Source organism: Gadus macrocephalus, chromosome 10 (assembly GCF_031168955.1).
Source record: "Gadus macrocephalus chromosome 10, ASM3116895v1".
Taxonomy (NCBI): Eukaryota; Metazoa; Chordata; class Actinopteri; order Gadiformes; family Gadidae; genus Gadus; species Gadus macrocephalus.
Window position 1 is genome coordinate 22,762,593 of NC_082391.1, and position 18,896 is coordinate 22,781,488.

Here is an 18,896-nt window from a genome sequence, read left to right on the forward strand (position 1 = left end):
ATACACTCAAATAATAGATATTATTAGTATCTTAACTAAAGTGACTTGTCAGAGACACTATTGTACATACTTCGAAGCATAAAGTGGAGGAGAGAAAAATATGAATTCAAACAGACAATTGTTTTTAATCTGAAGCAATAACCCAACAGACTCATTTGGACACAGGGCATAAATCTGGTCAAGCATTATTTCTTAATCAATTCATCTGTTGAGACAATTGATTCACATTCATCCCACTTTTAACCAGGGCCAACAAGACACTTAATGAAACTTGTAAAAAAAAAAAAAAGATGCTCATTGGGTGATGGAAAAAAGAAAAAAAGAATTCAGAAACGGAGCAACTGACGTTCTTGTGCTTAGTCATTACAACACCCTACTGGTTAACACAAAAACGTTTTAAAAAACAGGTGCCTCTCAAACACTATTTTAAAAATGTAACCGTCCATGAATTATGTACAAAAAACGTGTGACATGGGGAAGAAAAAAAAAAGTGATGCAAATATGTGTTCAATGGAAATGCAGAGCAACATGAAGACATCGGGATAACAAAATAAGTGCTGTAATTTTGGCACATACCGCAATTCTGGCATAATTTTCAAATTTGATCCTATCCCATGAATTCTGTTTGACATAAGCATCGCTGTAGCAGTGAAACGGAGCATTGCAAATTTGAAATGTTCACAGATGCACACATTTAACACTGGAACGACTCAAACATGAGATCTGGAGATGAATGTTAATCCATTGGCCTCACATTTGACGCTGACCGAGGAAACCACCCTATTTTGTCCTACTTCCAACACAGTACAAGTGAGCAGTGTTAGGCGTGTATATGTTGAGGTGTATGTGTGTGTATACATGTGTGTATTGGCTGAGGATAGACAGTGAACGAAAAAAACAAAAGTGACGTAATAAAGGAGCCGAACGCATTTCACGAAACTATGAAGAGAGAAGAATCTTAAGTTTGAAAATAAATATTTCTCCTTCCTCCATAAACAGAAAAGAGCAAAAATGACCAACATCTGTTTGTCTCCTTGTCCGTGGAAGTCCCATCCTCTTACTGGCGAAAGAGGAACGCGGACAATATCCTATTTTAAACGGGCATGCGGTCCACAAGATCACCCCAGCCCTGACAAGCCCTCCCGGGGAGCAGTATCCATTCACTTGTCGGTCGCTGGGTTTAAGGAGGAAAAACTGGAGCCGTCCGACGGAGCGAACAGGACAGGAGACCAAGCATTCACGAAAGCCTTCGGCCAAACCGGATGGCCCTCGTCTTCCTCCATCTCTCTCCTGCTCTCGCTCCCTCGCCCTCTTCCTCTAAGCCACATAGTTGTACTGGTTGGGGTTCTCCTTGTCCCGCTCCATATAGTCTCGGTCGATCAGAGACTCTATTCTTTTCTTCAGGTCAGCAGGCTGAGGGTCGGAGAGAGGGGAAGGGGGGGGGGGGGGGTTAACGATGCGGTCAACAATGCCCTGTTTAAGTTCAGCAGAGCCTCTTCCGTTGGCATGTTCAACATAGCTGTGAAGGCACATTACAACAGGGTCTGACAGGACCCATTGTGCTCCAACAAGACTGCCTAACGGCTCATTAGAAAAATGCCATTTGTGCAGAGCGCCTAAATTGCATTAAAACTAATTGGCCGGCTGCTCACATATTAAACCTTAATAATGTAGCCAATGGAAAGAGATACAGGATTGTGGGTGAGAGTTTTTACCTTCACTGGAAACTTGAGCTGGTTGTAGACTTCGGACACCAGCAGATTGTGGGTCAGGGTCTTGCGCATCTTCATGATCCTAACAATGGCGGCGTCGATCTGGTACTGACGATCCTGGTACACCCGTTCGGTGGTGCTCGCTTGCTCCTCCACCTAAGGGGAACCATGAGGATCTCAGTTCAACATGATGGGGAACGATTAGGACGAGAGTGTCTGCCACCATGGGCCAGGTCGTACCGTTTCTTTCATCTGGATCTGGTTGATCTTGATCCTGAAGAGTTTGTGTTTGAAGTCGTCGTTGCACGAGAACTTGTCTCCGTCCTCGATGTCTTTGCTCTTCGGGACCTTGGTGAGGACCCGGGCTTTGCCGCACGCTAGCGACTGCAGAGTCCGCCTCAGCTCGCTGTCCTCTGTAGTGTCCGACACAAACACAAACACACACTTAAACCATCTGTTCTTAGTAGGCATGGGCAAAATGATTCTTATCCGGGAATTCAGTTCCCTTCACTATCACGAAAACGTTCGTTTGAGTCGTTCGATCAGTTTGTTTAGTCATATGGTCTGTTACAGGGAATCTCAGGTGTATGGCCTCACCCCTTTGCTTTTAAAACACCAGAAGGTCTCAGACGGTAACGGTGCTCGAAAAACAGCACATTTCTGAAGCATTAGCCTACGTCTCCACTCGAGTATTACAAGTGTGTGGTTTTAAGAATAGCCCAAGCTGCCTCAACCCCCATGAGAACCTTTTAGACTCAATCAATGTAAGGTTGAGCGGAGATGAAGCTCTGTTCGTCTGCATCTTTTATTTACGTGACAACATCTCTTGCTAAAACAAGAGAATCAGTTCTCTTGTTTTGGGAATCAGTTCTCGTCAATCACCTTCGGGATTCGTTTGTTCTGACGAATCGTTCGCGAATCTTAGGGCCAAGGCACATTGAGTAACAGGGCCAGGTTGCTAAATGCTTTTGAATCCGGTGTGTGTGCGATTGAACAAACCTATTCCTGTCGCCAATTTGATCTCGTCCAGGGAGAACTCCTCCCCTTCGTTGAACATCAGCAGCACCAGTGTTTGGAACAGAGACACCTGGAGCTCCTTCCGGCCCTGTAGGGACACAGACAGAAGATTATCGTGTCTGAAACCTGTGGCTTCACGGGTGGCCATCAGGACACACAGGAAGAGCGGAAACGAGCAGAAAGCATTAGCATACCTCTTTGAATTCCGCCCTCAAGACACAATGTCCCAGTGTTGATTGCCACTGCAGCTTCCTCCCACTGTGTTTACCGAGGTAGAAGGTCTTAAAGATCTCCTGCAGCCGCACCATCTGATCATTTGATAAAACACACATGTTGTGAGTCACACCAGTGTCTGGTTCATGTGTGAGGTGAAAGACATCCATGTCCACCGGGTACTGACCTCTGCAGGCAGGTGGACCTCCATGGGGACGTACGTCGGCCAGTATCCCATGGTGAGGATGTTCACGGTCAGCTCAATGTTGCCTGGGATGTTCTGGTACTTGCAAGGAGGGTTAGACCGTTACGATGGCAGAGTCAACCAACAGTTTGTTCCTATATTTATGACTTTTTTTATCCAAAGCAACTTACAATAAGTACATTTGTCAAAAGAAAGAGAAACAATATATATCTTTAGGTACATCCAGTGGCTTCCGAGGAATTGTGCCATTGGATGCGTAGACAATTATCACCTGTTTGAACTGCATCATGATGTCCTTGGACAGCTCCATGTCCTTGAACATGCCCTCCAGCTTACTGGTGAAAGCCGCTCCGCATTCTTAACGTAAATGATTAGTAAGTGTATAAATTAATAAATAAATAATTAGTTAATTAGTGATCGTAAAGAGAAATGTCAGATCCAGCAGTCCTACCATGCTGTAGCAGAAACCCGAAGGGGCATTACGCCTCGTCCCAATTATGTGATTACAGATCCCCGTTTCCGGCAACGTGATTGGTCAAAACAAATATGAGGCGAAAGAAACGGAATGCCAGATCCCTCGATTTTAGCACGCCTGCCATTAGATCTAGTATCTGTGTTGATTTGTAATTTAATGTCTGAGTTGTGAGACTAAATCAAGTGTAAAGTACAGAACTGAAAATCCATGCTTAACCTTTGTATAATTTTAACCAAAATGTCCATGTTCAACTGTAATGACAACCCACAAAAAAAAAAGCAAGCAAGGAAACAACCAGATTATAATTGATGATTAATGAATCATTATGATATCTTTATGGTGGATTGACAACCTTGACTTATGCAACTTCAATGGGTTTGGGTAAACAAGATACAGAGAGGAGGAGAACACGAACCGTGTTTGAGCTTCGACAGCATCGACTTCTCAGCATCGACCGAAGCGCTTTTCCCCACTAGCAGACGCTTGGCCAGGTCCTTCTTATAGAAGGCCTCAAACACGTCTTTACCTAAAAAGGGGATTCAGATATTAACGCAAAGTATTTGACATTTCACATCACTGCAAAAAAAATATTCTTAAAAGTAATTTAAGTGTCAGTGTAACCCCCGGTTTCAGCTCGAATTGGCCCTATCCCATGAGCCATGCCCAGTCATGGCGTGCCGTCTTACGGTTCCACTACCGGTTTAAATGCGCCAACGTTCCCCGCCGCACGTGACATGGACCATCTCCGAGGTGAGGCCGAAGCGAGCGCGACCTCCCTCCCGCGTGGGGACCTCAGCCCTGCTTGCTTCCCCGTGGTTACGACCCACACAAACATTATACTACCTTCTTATAAGCGCTACAAGAAGTGATGATCAATATAAAATGCCCGTCACATCACATGGCATTATACTATTATATTGTACAAAGTGTACTGGAATCTCATTTTTGTGACAGTAAGCAAATACTATTTTGTGGATACATACAACAAAGCTTACTATGTTGACAATCATACAAGACATATTTCACAGTTAAGTAAAATAATAATAAGGTTTTTGATTCACTACCCCTTTAACAAATATTGAGAACCAATCCTTACCATAAATGAACCTAAAGATGATCATGATCTTGTCCAGCATCTTCTCCAGCTCTTCATCGGTTGCCTCTTTGTTGCCTGCCCTTAGCTTTGAGTCAACATGCTTCGCTATAAAGGTAAACACAAGAAGGTTGGATTAGGTTTAGGTTGGATTAGGATCAAACAAGTGTCCGCAGGAAGAGGCGTTCTCTTACCGATGAGTTCAGCGGGCTTGTTGGGACGTTTGTTGATGAACGTTTCAAATGCCTCTTTCATGGCGTTGACAAACTTCTCGTTCTTCATGAAGCAGATGTCGATGATGTGGTCCACTTTGTCTTTGAAGTCCAGCAACTCCTGAACCATGGTCTTGTCCTTCTCCGGGTTGATAACGATCGTGCTTCCAAACACCTGAGAGAAGGAAACGTTAGTGTTGACTTTAAGGCCAGCAGGATGTGCCTCAGCAGTTGCTCAAACCATCTAGATCTTCAAAGCCAAGATGATCATAAGCACAAAATTGAAAATAACAGCCTTCTCCCATAATTGAAGATGAATGTACAAAAGCCGTCTAATCTGATCATTTAATGAAACAGAGATTGTCTCAGGATAAGGAACTTTGGAAAGAAAAATTAAATCGTCGTCAAAATATTGGTTTAAAGGTCACAATTAGATTATTTCCCCAAATCATTCAGCCCTACTCAGGAATTTAGATCTTCCGCTGAAAATTAAAAAAAAAAAAAAAAAGACATTTCTGGAAAGTTGTTCTCAGCCTCATCTTGAAGCCGTTCTGGATATGTTTCTGCCATAGGACTCCATGACTGTTAAATGCTGCGATTAGCAGTTTAAAGTCAGGCAGAAAGCATTCCAATCCTATAATCAAAATTGGAGTCACTACAAAAAGTGCTTCTAAAAGTCTACTGCACAAGGAATCAGAAGAGACATAGTTAGTTTAAACGTTTGTTTTGCTTTTCTTTCAATTAGTAATAATTTGTTTGTTGACGGGGTTAACCACGACCTCAAGAAACAACAACAAGGTTCAAACTACCAAAGTGTCCTCCATCTGTTCCTGGTTGGTTATTCAGGGCCTAACTTTATGCTCAGCCCACCTTAACGTACAGCCCACCTTAACCTACAGCCCACCTTAACGTACAGCCCACCTTAACGTACAGCCCACCTTAACCTACAGCCCACCTTGACGTACAGCCCACCTTAACGTAAAGTCCACCTTGACTACAGCCCACCTTAACGTACAGCCCACCTTAACGTACAGCCCACCTTAACCTACAGCCCACCTTAACGTACAGCCCACCTTAACGAACAGCCCACCTTAACCTACAGCCCACCTTAACCTACAGCCCACCTTAACGAACAGCCCACCTTAACGTACAGCCCACCTTAACGTACAGCCCACCTTAACCTACAGCCCACCTTAACGTACAGCCCACCTTAACCCCACCTTAACGTACAGCCCACCTTAACCCCACCTTAACGTACAGCCCACCTTAACCTACAGCCCACCTTGACGTACAGCCCACCTTAACGTACAGCCCACCTTAACGTACAGCCCACCTTAACGTACAGCCCACCTTAACGTACAGCCCACCTTAACGTACAGCCCACCTTAACGTACAGCCCACCTTAACGTACAGCCCACCTTAACCTACAGCCCACCTTAACGTACAGCCCACCTTAACGTACAGCCCACCTTAACCTACAGCCCACCTTAACGTACAGCCCACCTTGACGTACAGCCCACCTTAATGTACAGCCCACCTTAACGTACAGCCCACCTTAACGTACAGCCCACCTTAACTTCGTACAGCCCACCTTAACCTACAGCCCACCTTAACTCCGTACAGCCCACCTTAACGTACAGCCCACCTTAACGTACAGCCCACCTTAACTTCGTACAGCCCACCTTAACGTACAGCCCACCTTGACGTACAGCCCACCTTAACGTACAGCCCACCTTAACGTACAGCCCACCTTAACTTCGTACAGCCTACCTTAATGTACTCTATCCACTGCTGCAGGAGGACCTGGACTCCGCCTCGCACGCGGCTGAACAGCTGGTAGAGGAGGGACAGATCCTCGATCCGGTTCTCATCCAGCAGGTGGGTCAAGCCTGAGGGTTTAAGCAACAAGGTCTCAAGAAACGTGGCCATGCCAGTACACCGCCATGCATGGAAACCCGGGAACTTGGATCAGCATCCATGCTAAGCGTTTGCAGACAGAGTCTATGGTGTATGCTATAGTCAACAGTATAAAAAGGTACCAATTACTTTATTTATCTCTTAAATGGTAGCCTTTAAAAAGTAGTTCTATCAATCAATCAAATTAACCTGAAAATGGCATTGTCATAATAGATAACAGAGAAAGAAGGCGCAGGTAACCAATACCTTAATAAACAAATAGTCGGGACGTACCTTTCTGAAGCGTGGCCGCGAGATGTTCCCCCAGAAGCTGCTTCTCAACAGTAGCAATAAGTGGTTTTCTAAAAGAATACCAAAAATTAGTCATTATAATAATCGACCATTAACTGGAAACGTGCAGCCAATCGAAAAGTGCTCCATTCATTTCCCAGCAGCCGGCCGGCCACTCACTGGGTGCTCTGGTCCAGATAGGTGATGACCCGGTCGGCTTCCTCCTCCAGGCGCTTGTTGACGTGGTACAGATACTCTGGCACCTGATAACAGAAGAGGCCGGTTACGACATGACTGGCTTCAGCGATGCAAAACAGTGCGACGAATAAAAGGTGTATGCTCAGGAAAAAATGTGTGATGACACAAATGCCCAAACTATTCTATTATCTTAAATATGTGTGTGTGTGTGTGTGTGTGTGTGTGTGTGTGTGTGTGTGTGTGTGTGTGTGTGTGTGTGTGTGTGTGTGTGTGTGTGTGTGTGTGTGTGTGTGTGTGTGTGTGTGTGTGTGTGTGTGTGTGTGTCTCATTAATCACCTCTCTCTCCTGCATCAGCCGCTGCCCCTCTGCAGCATATAGACGATTAGTTTCCTCCAGGAACCGCTGCTCAAAGGAGTCCTGATAAATCTGTCGGGGTTGGAGAGAACACGGCGGCCATTAGAGCTATTCTTCAACGGGATGTGGACGCTTCGTCAAAAGAACGGTCGGGGCTGATCTCAAATAACACAGCTGTCCACCCTCCTGGTGGCTCCCATTCATCTTGGAAACAATAGGGGCCAAAAGAGACCTTTCACCTGAGCTTACTTTCAACAAACACATGTTAATTAGATAGAGGACAGGTGTACAGGGGGAATAGCAAGTCAATGGAAACAGCTCAGAACAATTAATAGTCTCTTCTAAATCCACAACTGCACCGCAGACAAATAAAAAAGTATTTTTGGGATGGGGTGGTTTCAAGATGGCTGAGAATTCTAGAGAAGGTGCCAATAAGAAATCTAGAAAAAGTGTTTCCCTCTCATAGTTAGTCCAGTGTGGTATTATTTGCTAAAAGATAAGCCTCGATCAGAGCTGCATGGGAACTGTAATAGCAAGTCTCAAGACTAGTGTTAGCATGTCAATTTACAAAACACATAGTGAACCAGGGAAACTCGATAACGAGGAGCTAGCTAGCTAGCTAGCTAAAGGAGTAAGGAAACACCAGTGTCCGTGAGATGGGGGGGGGGCGGGGTTAGAGGAGGGTTACCTGCAGGTCGGAGAGCATGCTCAGCAGGCTCCTCAGCAGGCAGCGGTCGATGGCCTCCCCACTGCGCTCCCTCTCGATGAGCAGCAGGATGCCGTCGATGGTCTTGCTCTGGACCTTCAGGTCGCTGATGATGTAGAACCTGAAGAGCTCCAGGCCCATGTCCCTGAGACACACAGCGGGGTCAGTCGCGGCCTCCGCAGGAGGAGCGCCACGCTTCAGCGTGAACAGAGAGGAGTAAATAAAGACTCACCAGATTGAAGGAAGCATGGAGTTTTGTAAAACATAGGTGCGGTCCAGGAACAAGAATATACTCCTGATCATGATCTGTTGAAAAATAAAATGTTATAAACACGTCATTTAAATTGTACATTTGGTTTAATATTATAGCAACACTACTAGTGTGTTTATTAATTCAAGGATCCCCTACCATTTGTCTACAGTGATCTTGCCAACACTTGTCAATTTTCTTCAGAAAGAGCACACTATCCAACGCATCTGTAATTATACGGGTTAAGGTCATACAATAGTGGTGTGAGCGATATCTGAAATCTCTGAGAGGAAAACAGGAACAGGGGAAAGGATATTCTCTGAATTGGCTGATCTGCGCCTTGATGTGGTCCTCACACACAGCCCTAAGCTGCTTGTAGAGTTTTGCAGATATCTTGTGGGAGCAAAGATTCTCAACAGCCTTAATAAGGGGAAAGAAAACACATGTTTGTGGCATATCAAGACAGGTGCACATTTCCATAGGCCACACGCAAACATTGGTTGGATTGTCGAGCCTTGCTTCCACAGTTCTACCTGGTAGAGCTCCTCTAGGTTGTATTTGATGGAAGTGCTGTTTTGAATGGCCTCCACTGCCTCCTTCAACTTCTGCCAGGTCTCGTGTGTGTAATTCTCTGGCAGCTTTGGCTTATCTGTGTGCAAAAACAGTTTTCAAAAAGAGAAATATACTGAGACACAAAAATCTTAGAAGGCCTGTTTGCACTAAGGAAACAGGCTACCACTAGTGAACGCAGTGTTATTGTATTACAGGCAATTGAACCATGAGTCAGTATGCTCATCAGCTTCCAACATCGCAAAGCCCACCTTTGAAGTTCTTGATGACTAGTTTCTTCGCGGCTCCAGGTTTACTGTTGGAGAACGTGTTGGATCCCGCGGTCTTGGTCAGTCCGTTGGCGTGGTGTCCCACACCGCCGGGCAGGAATACGTTCTTGCTCTTATTTGAGCATGAAGCAGTTTCCTCAGTCATCTTCACATCCAGTCCGATGAAATCCACAGAGTCCTCGAACCGCAACTTCTTCTGGATGTGTTGCGAAGTGGGAGAATTCAGGGATTTGGGAGACGAAGAAATGGAGTCAATCAAGTCTTCCCTCTCGGTTCCACTGTTTATTCTCCTCTTCTTCGAAGCCGTGATGCTGCTGTCGTGTTTGACATCAGAAGCTGCTGGTCTAGCCTCCTGGGTCGGCCTGGGTGGAGGATTAGGGGAAGGTAAACCTGTTGGAAACATGAAAAAATGGAATACAAATTCTAATAGCCAGTCTTCTTGTGAACCTCAGGTCAGGTCGGGGAGGAGATCCGTGTCCGACAACGTCAGCCTATTGGGATGTGGAGGTGAACGTCCAGTATGTGTCCAAGTATAAAAAATGCATTAAATCTCAAACTCAATAGTCCCACTTGAACCACTCTCTCGTTCTTGTTATTGCTGGCAGAAGAAAGATGGTCGGCTACTGCTTCCTCTTTCGGCCCCTTGTCTCACCACGCTGTTGGTCCTCTAGATGTTTATTAGACCACTAAACCAGCGATAACTCTCTCAGATGGCAAGATCAGAACACGCTGTGTGAAACATGTATGAAACGCTGTGTTTTTAATAACAGAATATATCCAAACGTTACTACAACACCGTGACCCCACCGGAAGTAATTGGTGCAGAATACTTTTTTTTTGCAAGGATCGCAGCGGACCTTTTAGATGTCATTCAGATGCCCGCCACTAGATGGCGCCATGCCGGTGTCAGTTCACTCCTTGCAACCATCAATCCTCTGTTATAATCAGTAATTATAATGAAGCGGTTTTTTTTATCATCACAGATACCCACATTTGGGTATTTATATCTTGTTTAAACGAAAGGTAGAATTGAGCGTATTGAATAACACAGCAGTGGGAGTCGGGACCCTGGCTGTGGTCAAATTCGCCAGTCCGTGGTCAAGCCAGCCGGCATTATATTTAGAGGGCGCGCGTATTCTGTAATTTATGATAAATGCATTGAAAGGGCCAAAGCACCTTGCGCCATACGTTCTGACAGTGGCTGATATATTGGCTGATATATTTGTGATCAGGGCAACTCTGACTGTACACTTACCCACAAACAAGAATTTTGACTGTTTAATTTTTTAGATAATTTTTAGTTAAAGACAATAATAATTACATTAAAATGAATATGTCAGAAACTTGCTGTGAAAACGTATAGTACCACAAGCTCTGACGGTGGCTGATATATTTGAGATCAGGCCACTCTGGCTGTATACTTCATACAAATCCAGCATTTTTACAGTTTTTACTGTGCAACATTGAACTTTAATTCGAAATGAACTAATATGATATTCAAGTTGTCCCGGTCTCAAATATATCTGCCATTATCAGAAAGTGTTTTTAACGCCCGTTTCAGATACAATGACACTGTAAAAATGCTTAATTTGTGTGTTTGAGCACTGCAGGTTCTGTATATAATATACCGACGTGAACACCTTATTTTGAAAACCGGACGTAGTCAAATGTAGAAAGTCACTCGCTGCACTCTCCCTATCTGCGCGTGTATTCTATCCTTTAAGCTAAATGCATTGAAACGGCCTGATGCATTTACAATAAATGATAGAATACGTGCGCACTCCAAATGCAGGGACGGCTTGCTTAACCACTGAGCGGCGATTGACGGCTAGCCTGACCACCGAGCGGCGTTTGACGGCTAGCTTGACCACTGAGTCGTGACTAGGCTAGACCGACGGCAGTTTAAACCAGTGGCGGACACTATGGATAACGTAGCACGTCCAATGGTCTACTTCGTCGACTTGAGCCCGCCTCTATCTGAAAAGGGCCTCATGCATAGCTGAACGTCCCGCTAAGCCAATGATACTCTAGAACGGGTGTCGTCTTGCAAAACCAACCAATCGGGTGGCTTTGTGCTCGGCCACGGGGCTGGTCTTAGGTAGCCCCGACTGGATAAGAGCCCCCTTTTCCCCACTGCCTTATACACCAAGGGTAGGGGGTGTGCAAGGCGCTGTCAAATACATGCTTAAGACTTCTTATTGATATAATATACTGACGCTTTATTGTTAAGTTTCACCTCTACGTGAATCTTATTTTCCACCGACATATTTTTTCATCCACGAACAAACAACCATCTACTGAGAAAGGTAAGCCGGTCCTCCGCCTTCCTCTCCCGGTGTAACTACTACATTTATACCGGGAGATGATAAACGTATCCTTACTACAGTTATCATGTGTGTACTGAGTAAATTAAGTTATTGTATTGACTTACAAAGTCTGGGATGTTTTGATCACCAACCTGCTGGCCTGGTGTGTTTCACAACTACGTTTTGGTTCGATTACACAAGGCGAAAGTGTCTACTTAAGCTTATTATAGTCCTAGAATACCTTTAACATCTCAGTTTTACATTGAAAATGATCGAGGTTAAACGCATGAGTTAGTACACGGAGCTACTGCCGTGGGACCGTGACGAAGCCGTAAAAGGAGTTATGAGAGCCGATCTCCGCCTGGCCCCAGTGTTGGGACATGCCCCGACATGTTGACTGCCAGGCCCCCGTCCGTGACTAGCGCCAGACCCCGGTTCGTGACGCAGAAGGCCCGACACGGCCCCGCATGACCTGACCGTCGGAAACACTACCTAATCGTCATTATCTGTTAGGGTTGACTTTAATATAATGTCAAGGATAGACATTTTCGATACTAGGGGTTTTATGTAAACGCTGGAGCTGAATCAAATCGCTTGGCTAGACTGGTCTCCACCCCTATCGAGGCCGGTTCAGTCCGGTTCTGATGACAGCGGCCCGGAGACTTATGGGATGGGTTACATATTTGGGATGTGTTACATATTTTGTCCCATCACATGATATTCGCATGATATTATGTGTTTTCAGGGTTTACTTCTCGGATATGTTTTTACATTGAATTGGTTGTATCTACAATTCCCCTGTCCTACTCAAACGTCATGGAAATTTGGGAGCGTCAACATGACTGTTCCTTTTCTTTGGTGTGGGTCATTATTTACAACATATATCCTCTTTTAAACAAGGATGTAGGCACTTCAACGCTTTGGGCAAGGGAGCTACACAAAAGTACACACGTGAATATATTACAATAAATTCAATATTTAAATTGTATTCACGTCCCATTCTCGATCTTTCCGTCTCGTCAGATGATTGACACAGTGACAGGATCCGGGCCAGCGCCCTTTGCAGTCCAGCTGAAGGCTCTGCTGGACAAGGAGGCCCGCTACCAGCCCAAGCTGAGCGGCCTGCGGCTCATGGAAGGGGCCAGCGACAACGGTCTCAGGATGACCGCCCGACTACGGGAGTTTGAAGTGAAGGACCTCCTCTCCCTGACCCGGTTCTTTGGGTTCTGCTCGGAGACCTTCTCCCTGGCCGTCAGCCTGCTGGATCGCTTCCTATCGATCATGAAGGTAAAGGACCCTCGCCACGCTGTAATAACGCACGCCGTCACTGTGCTCCATAAGTTCTGACAGTAGCTGATGTATTTGAGATCAGGACACCTGACTCTACACAAATCAAGCATTTTTACTGTCTCACTTCAGAGAATTTCAGCTGTGCTTTGAAATCGTCACGGTTGGAGTTCTTACGATGTCGTCCTTGTCCCCGGTCTCAGATCCAGCCCAAGCACCTGTCCTGTGTTGGACTCTGCTGCTTCTACATCGCCGTCAAGTCCTCGGAGGAGGAGAGGAACGTGCCGCTGCCCAACGACCTGATCCGCATCACGCAGAACCGCTTCACAGTGTCGGACATGATGCGCATGGAGAGGATCATCATGGAGAAGCTGTACTGGAAGGTCAAGGCGCCCACGTCCCTGCACTTCCTCCGCCTCCTCCACGGCCAGGTCCAATCACAGCTCAGCACGGACGGGTAAGGGCGCTCTCGAGGAGCGGAGCCTCAGCCACGTACAATTGTAGCACTTGTACTATCTTCGTTGTATACGGGGAATGGGTTAACCTAGCAACTGTTAATGCTTAAGCACTTGTTCCTATGAACAGCCTTACTGTACTGACGGCGATGTTTTGTTTTTCTTCTTACTAATGTACTTATTGTAAGTCGCTTTGGATTAAAGTGTCTGCTAAATGTCACTTAATGTGGTATTATTTAAAACGTCCTAGTAGTAGGGTGGCATAGCTCAACATTTCATAGCATTTGATCATTTTGTGACCAAAGGCCCCAATTTGGTGGTTCAGCACAAAATGCACAATAGGTTAGCTATGCCTCTCCACTTGAGTTATTTCTTTCCTGATGTGTTAACTGACCAAATGGATGTTGTTTAACAGCAGGAAGATCCTCAGCCTGGACCGACTGGAGGCCCAGCTCAAAGCCTGTCACTGCTCCTTTGTCTTCTCTAAAATAAAGGTACGGTAGCCTTATTTTCCCTATCGTTTCTTGTATTCAAAATGTCAGATTGTTGGACATGGAATATGGCAGCATCATTTGACAAACCCGGTTGTTCAGAACTGTAAACCTGCTCCATAAAGTCAGATAGGGTTTATCACACCTGGTATTAGAATAGGCCTCAGCATGACTCTGCAGTGAGCACTTGTGAGTCTGCCATTTGGCTTCCTCCCTCAATATGCAAATGCACAGTGAATACCATCTGATGGTTTCGCTCCAATCATTGTGAAACTCCAGGAAATATATGTTTCATAAATAAGTATCTGTATTGATATAATTCTGGTTGAGTCCAAATCGAAAATATGTGGGCATCTGTTAAACTCTTGTGTTTCTTAAACGACATGGTTGCATCGAATGTGGACTAAAACCGTCTTTGAATCCTTTCTTTAGCCGTCTCTGCTGGCTCTGGCCCTGTTGCGTCTAGAGGCTGAAGAGCAACACGATCAACAACATGTGGAGGCCATAGGCGAGGCTCTGCAGGGTCTGCAGCAACAACTGAATGTGAGTAAACACGGTATCACTTTACCCTCGGCCAGCGGGTCGTGTCCCAGAGTTGTTTACACGCTCCGCGTCTCTCCGCTCTGTTGGAGCCACGGACCATTGTATCGCTCCTTACTGGAACAAGGGCTTCATTGTTGATCACGAATGATGCAGAAGAAAACTAAGCTGAGCATTAGGGGAGCTTAACGTCTACTGGGATCAGGATGTGAAACGTGAGCAACATTTTTAAGCATTAATATGCTGCCGATGGTGTTATCGACTTTGTTTCTTAAATTATTTGGGATGGGACAAAATATCAATACTGCGCTATAGCGTCACCATTCTTCGTGCAATATCAGAATCTACACCATGGCGCCAATTATCGATATTGTAATTAATAAAAAGGCACTCGAAACAGATGACTTAAGACAGAAATCCAGCACTTGTCTTTTAAAATCATTTTGTATTCATAGTTATAGGATTGTCTAAATATATATTGATTATCGGTATGGTGGGCCATGTATTGCTTATCGTGAGGTACCCTGTGATAGGGATGGGCGATATGGCCTAAAATCCATATTGCGATATACATTGCAACCTATTGCGATAACGATATATATCACGATATATAAATCATAATGGAACCATTTCAGAACAGGTTACATAGACTCTAAGGAAAGCCAAACTGCTAAATGTACAAAACAAAAGAAGAAAGAAACTTAGTATGTCGTTTTGAGAACATTTATTGTGCAAAACTGTAATCATACAACATAATGTTGTAGCTGCAGAGACTTTAAAAAAGAAAGAAATCTTCTGTGTAATGACGTATACTTCTCTTAATGAAATTAAAACTGGTGGTGTCTTGTTAATAAAGAAACGGATACTGTGAATTAGGGAAATACGTCCAGTATTAGGCATGGCTATTTTAGTGTGTGCACAGATACTTGCTATTAAATCATACAACAAGTGCAAAATGAACGCATATCATTTTGGAATGAACATGAAATGAGTGCAATCACCAGCTCCTCCGTTTCGCTTTCAGCCATATTTACTTAGATGACGATGATGCTTGAAGCCGGTTGCAGAGCTCTCATGGCTCTTTAAATTTCGCGGGTCGCGGACGATGCGTTGCAGACGGTTGCAGCTCGTGGCTCTTTATATTTTGCGAGTCATGGATAGATCGCGTCAAACATACATTATCGCCATAGAGCAATATAACTAAAATCTCTATCGTAGGCCATTTTTTATCGTTTATATCGCGCATTCCTACCCTGTGTCTCCCACCCCTGTGGAGTACGTGTTTTGATGGGCTCTCCTCCTGCAGATCAGAGATGGCGACCTGGTTTGTGTGAGGGAGCTGGCGGGGAAGTGCCTAGCTGAGTACGCCACCACCAAGTGCTCCAAGCCCAACAGCCAGAGGCTGCGGTGGATCATCTCCGGGAGAACGCAGCGGCAGCTGAAGCCCAGCTACTACAAGATCGCTCATCTCCCCACCATCCCCGAAACCGTATGCTAAGGCCTCGGGACGCCGCGGTGGGCGACCGAGACCGTATGCTAAGGCCTCGGACGCCACGGTGGGCGACCGAGACCGTATGCTAAGGCCTCGGGACGCCGCGGTGGGCGACCTCCTAATTAGACTAACTAGAGAAAATGGTTGAAATATTACCTGTGACATGGTCGCCCACCGTCCCGCTTTCCCTTACAGAACTTCATTATTGATGATGCAGTTCTTTAAGGGAAACTCTGTCTGTTTTTGTGAAGCAACGCAGTACGACTTGATGTGAAACTCATTCATTACCATCTAGTGAGGTTTTTCTTTGGCGGATTTGAAACGCTTCCACAAGTGTACAGTATGTTATCGTTTGAATCTGTGCTGAGATACTTGGTTATTCTCGGGAACAGGTTGCTGGTTTTTAAGCAATAAAGTATAGAACCGCCTAGGTCCTCAGTCCACCATGTGGAAGAGGAGGGAGAAGGGTTTTGTGAAACTAAAAAACGAAACCAAGAAATCAGGCCCAAAACCCTTAACTCCCACCCTAGGTTGCTCGGCTGTCCTCAATGCACACTCCTACCCAAGGTGAATGAAACTTTTAATTTTGTTTTGAAACTGAGCTCGATGGGGTTTCCCCTAAGTGACGCTAGGTATGATCCTAGCATGTATGGCGGCCATCTTATCGATGGCCTTGCTCTATAAGATGAGACATGATCCTTATATCAATGGTTACAGATGTAATTAATTTGGAACAAAATGAAACTTTAGACATTATTTGAATGGATTTTAATTTGTGAAGAGATGGAGAGAAAAACTTTTGGATTTGGCATTTGATTATCGCACTTGAAAATAGTTCATCTGGATGACCCATGTACTTGGACCTTTCAATAAAAAAACGTATTGAAAAGCATTTGGTTGTACAGTATTGATTTCATTTACCTACTCAAACCTACCATTTATTTACAATTCCTGTATTTATTTAAATGGCAATGAGTTGCCCATTGTAAATGCATCCCATATATAAAGGCAGCGTCTGACTGTTGACGATATTAATCCCAGATGGGAAATGCAGGTATCATTGTCCATGTTTTTGCTTGACGGAGCACGTCACCTGCAAATTGTATCAAACAACTTCGACACCTTCATGGTTACTTCTGCAAGCTGGAGAAGTCGGGTCCACCGCCAGCAAAGTTCCCAGAAATCTCTGCACCGCTGAAGTCAAATCCAGGGTTCTGTTGCAACGGGAGATAAATTACATTTGATATCAAGTTACTACTGAAATCCCAACGAGTTCTTTTGGTACCAACTGTGCTAAGACTCGCTATCCACAAGTTTCTGCCTCTGCGTGATGCTTTGCGCGTATTGTGGGTTTCAATACCGGTTACTACGAGATTGTAAACAATCGCCGTCTGTCATTCAATCATTCAGATTTCAACCAAATAGTTAGTCTGGTTGTAGGAACTGACTCGAACGGCACACGTTCCCGAGCCGTTTACACAGACATCATTTTATTCAGTGACAGAGCAACTATACCGTGATGTGATCAGCCTTCCAGCTGATCAGCTAAAAACACAGCTGAGGCATGTCGTAGGCCGGATGTTTGGCCCACATTTCCCCAGTAACCACCCCAGGAAACGTGTGGATAGTCTCCCTGGGATCAGTCCCACTGACCTCTCTGTGGAACCTCTCCAGGGTCAGCTTCCTCTGCATCTGATCCTGGACCCATGCGTCGGCGCAGTACTCCCCCTCTAAAAGGGAGAGCCAGCAGTTCCCGGCCGCCCGGTTTGTCTTCATGAGGACGATGCGAATCAGGACCTTATCCTCTGTTGGAGCAAAGGTCGGGTGATGAGGGAAGACTAGTGGCTCACCGTGAAAGGATGTTCAATGGAGAAGGAAGGCCGGAACTTCACCTACCCAATGTCCATGTCGACTCATCAGAAACGGTGCTGTCGTAAAGCCTTCCCTTAGAGTCAGAGAGAACAAAGATTTTATTTTACCAAAATCCCTTTACTGCCCTGGATTTCCTGTTATTTAGCTTGTCCAACTGCAATTATTTTCACAATATACAATTTTGCCTTTTTGGTAACCCACAAACTAATTATGGAAGGGTCCCGTTTTCAATCTTGACCATAAAGGAACAGTATGAAGCAGTTATTAGTTTACTTTGTAGATGTGTTTTTTTCAGTCTACGAATAAAGAGTCAATAAGCCGGATCATATTATGTTGAGAGGGTCTCAGCCAAGCATGTTATTATTGTTTTGGATCGGAAATTCAGTCATAATTACCCACTCCATCTTGCATTATCTTGTCAACAGCTCGGCCTACAATATTGAGTAACGATAATAAATGACCTCATGACCCATGCCAGGACTTCCGGGTCACAATGAGGTGCGATCATTTCCAGAGACGTTATTTTGGCTTACTTGAGTGATGATTTCGCAACTTCGAGTCATCATTTGAAATTAGAGTAACACTTGGTCCAACTTGTGCAATTTGATCACTGTGGCGATACCTAACCATACTGCTGCATGTGTGTCTGTGCTTTGAAACACTGCCTATTTTAAAATGTATGAATACAATCCAGACCAGAAACAAACGACGTGTGCATCTTTCATAAACCCTACCTTGAAGATCTCCTTTCCTTTGACATGCAGTTCAACTTGTCTTGAGCCCAGAGTGCATTTCACCTCCTTCCCAGATGTGCCCTGAGGGACGTTCACTTCGATGAAAACCTCTTCCATGGTCTGGTACCACGACCCCCAGGAGGTAGGGCAGGGGACAACGCCACTCCTCTCCTCGAAGTGCACCGACATGCTGATGCTCAGCCTCCGATCGTCTCTGCCAGACCCCCAAAAGCTAACTTAATAGTTCACTAAAACCTC

The 18,896-nt window shown here is 45.0% G+C and overlaps 3 protein-coding genes across 4 annotated transcripts; 1 reads left to right on the plus strand and 2 right to left on the minus strand.

Annotated features, from left to right (window-relative positions):
- Positions 1-101: 101 nt before the first annotated feature.
- Positions 102-10,280, minus strand: cul4b (cullin 4B). 2 transcript variants are annotated; one of them, XM_060063234.1, is made up of 20 exons: positions 9,444-10,280; positions 9,156-9,271; positions 8,938-9,042; positions 8,782-8,850; positions 8,605-8,678; positions 8,355-8,517; positions 7,649-7,738; positions 7,295-7,377; positions 7,118-7,185; positions 6,698-6,816; positions 4,910-5,102; positions 4,719-4,823; positions 4,038-4,148; positions 3,419-3,504; positions 3,130-3,222; positions 2,924-3,037; positions 2,712-2,817; positions 1,953-2,125; positions 1,716-1,868; positions 102-1,413 (listed from the first exon to the last, which is right to left on the minus strand). In XM_060063234.1, exons 1-20 carry the CDS (start codon positions 9,862-9,864, stop codon positions 1,318-1,320), a joined length of 2,538 nt encoding a protein of 845 aa, XP_059919217.1. In that variant the 5' UTR covers positions 9,865-10,280; the 3' UTR covers positions 102-1,317. The 2 variants fall into 2 exon arrangements, with proteins under 2 accessions (XP_059919217.1, XP_059919216.1); XM_060063233.1 differs by having other exon boundaries at positions 3,130-3,228.
- Positions 10,281-11,578: 1,298 nt separating this feature from the next.
- ccng1 (cyclin G1) lies at positions 11,579-16,924 on the plus strand. Its single transcript, XM_060063255.1, has 6 exons — positions 11,579-11,767; positions 12,791-13,054; positions 13,258-13,511; positions 13,925-14,003; positions 14,433-14,543; positions 15,847-16,924. The coding sequence occupies exons 2-6, from the start codon at positions 12,791-12,793 to the stop codon at positions 16,036-16,038; spliced, it is 900 nt and encodes a 299-aa protein (XP_059919238.1). The 5' UTR covers positions 11,579-11,767; the 3' UTR covers positions 16,039-16,924.
- On the minus strand, positions 16,289-18,827 carry nudcd2 (NudC domain containing 2). Its single transcript, XM_060063257.1, has 4 exons — positions 18,639-18,827; positions 17,929-17,977; positions 17,686-17,837; positions 16,289-17,246 (listed from the first exon to the last, which is right to left on the minus strand). The coding sequence occupies exons 1-4, from the start codon at positions 18,825-18,827 to the stop codon at positions 17,163-17,165; spliced, it is 474 nt and encodes a 157-aa protein (XP_059919240.1). The 3' UTR covers positions 16,289-17,162.
- Positions 18,828-18,896: the final 69 nt, after the last annotated feature.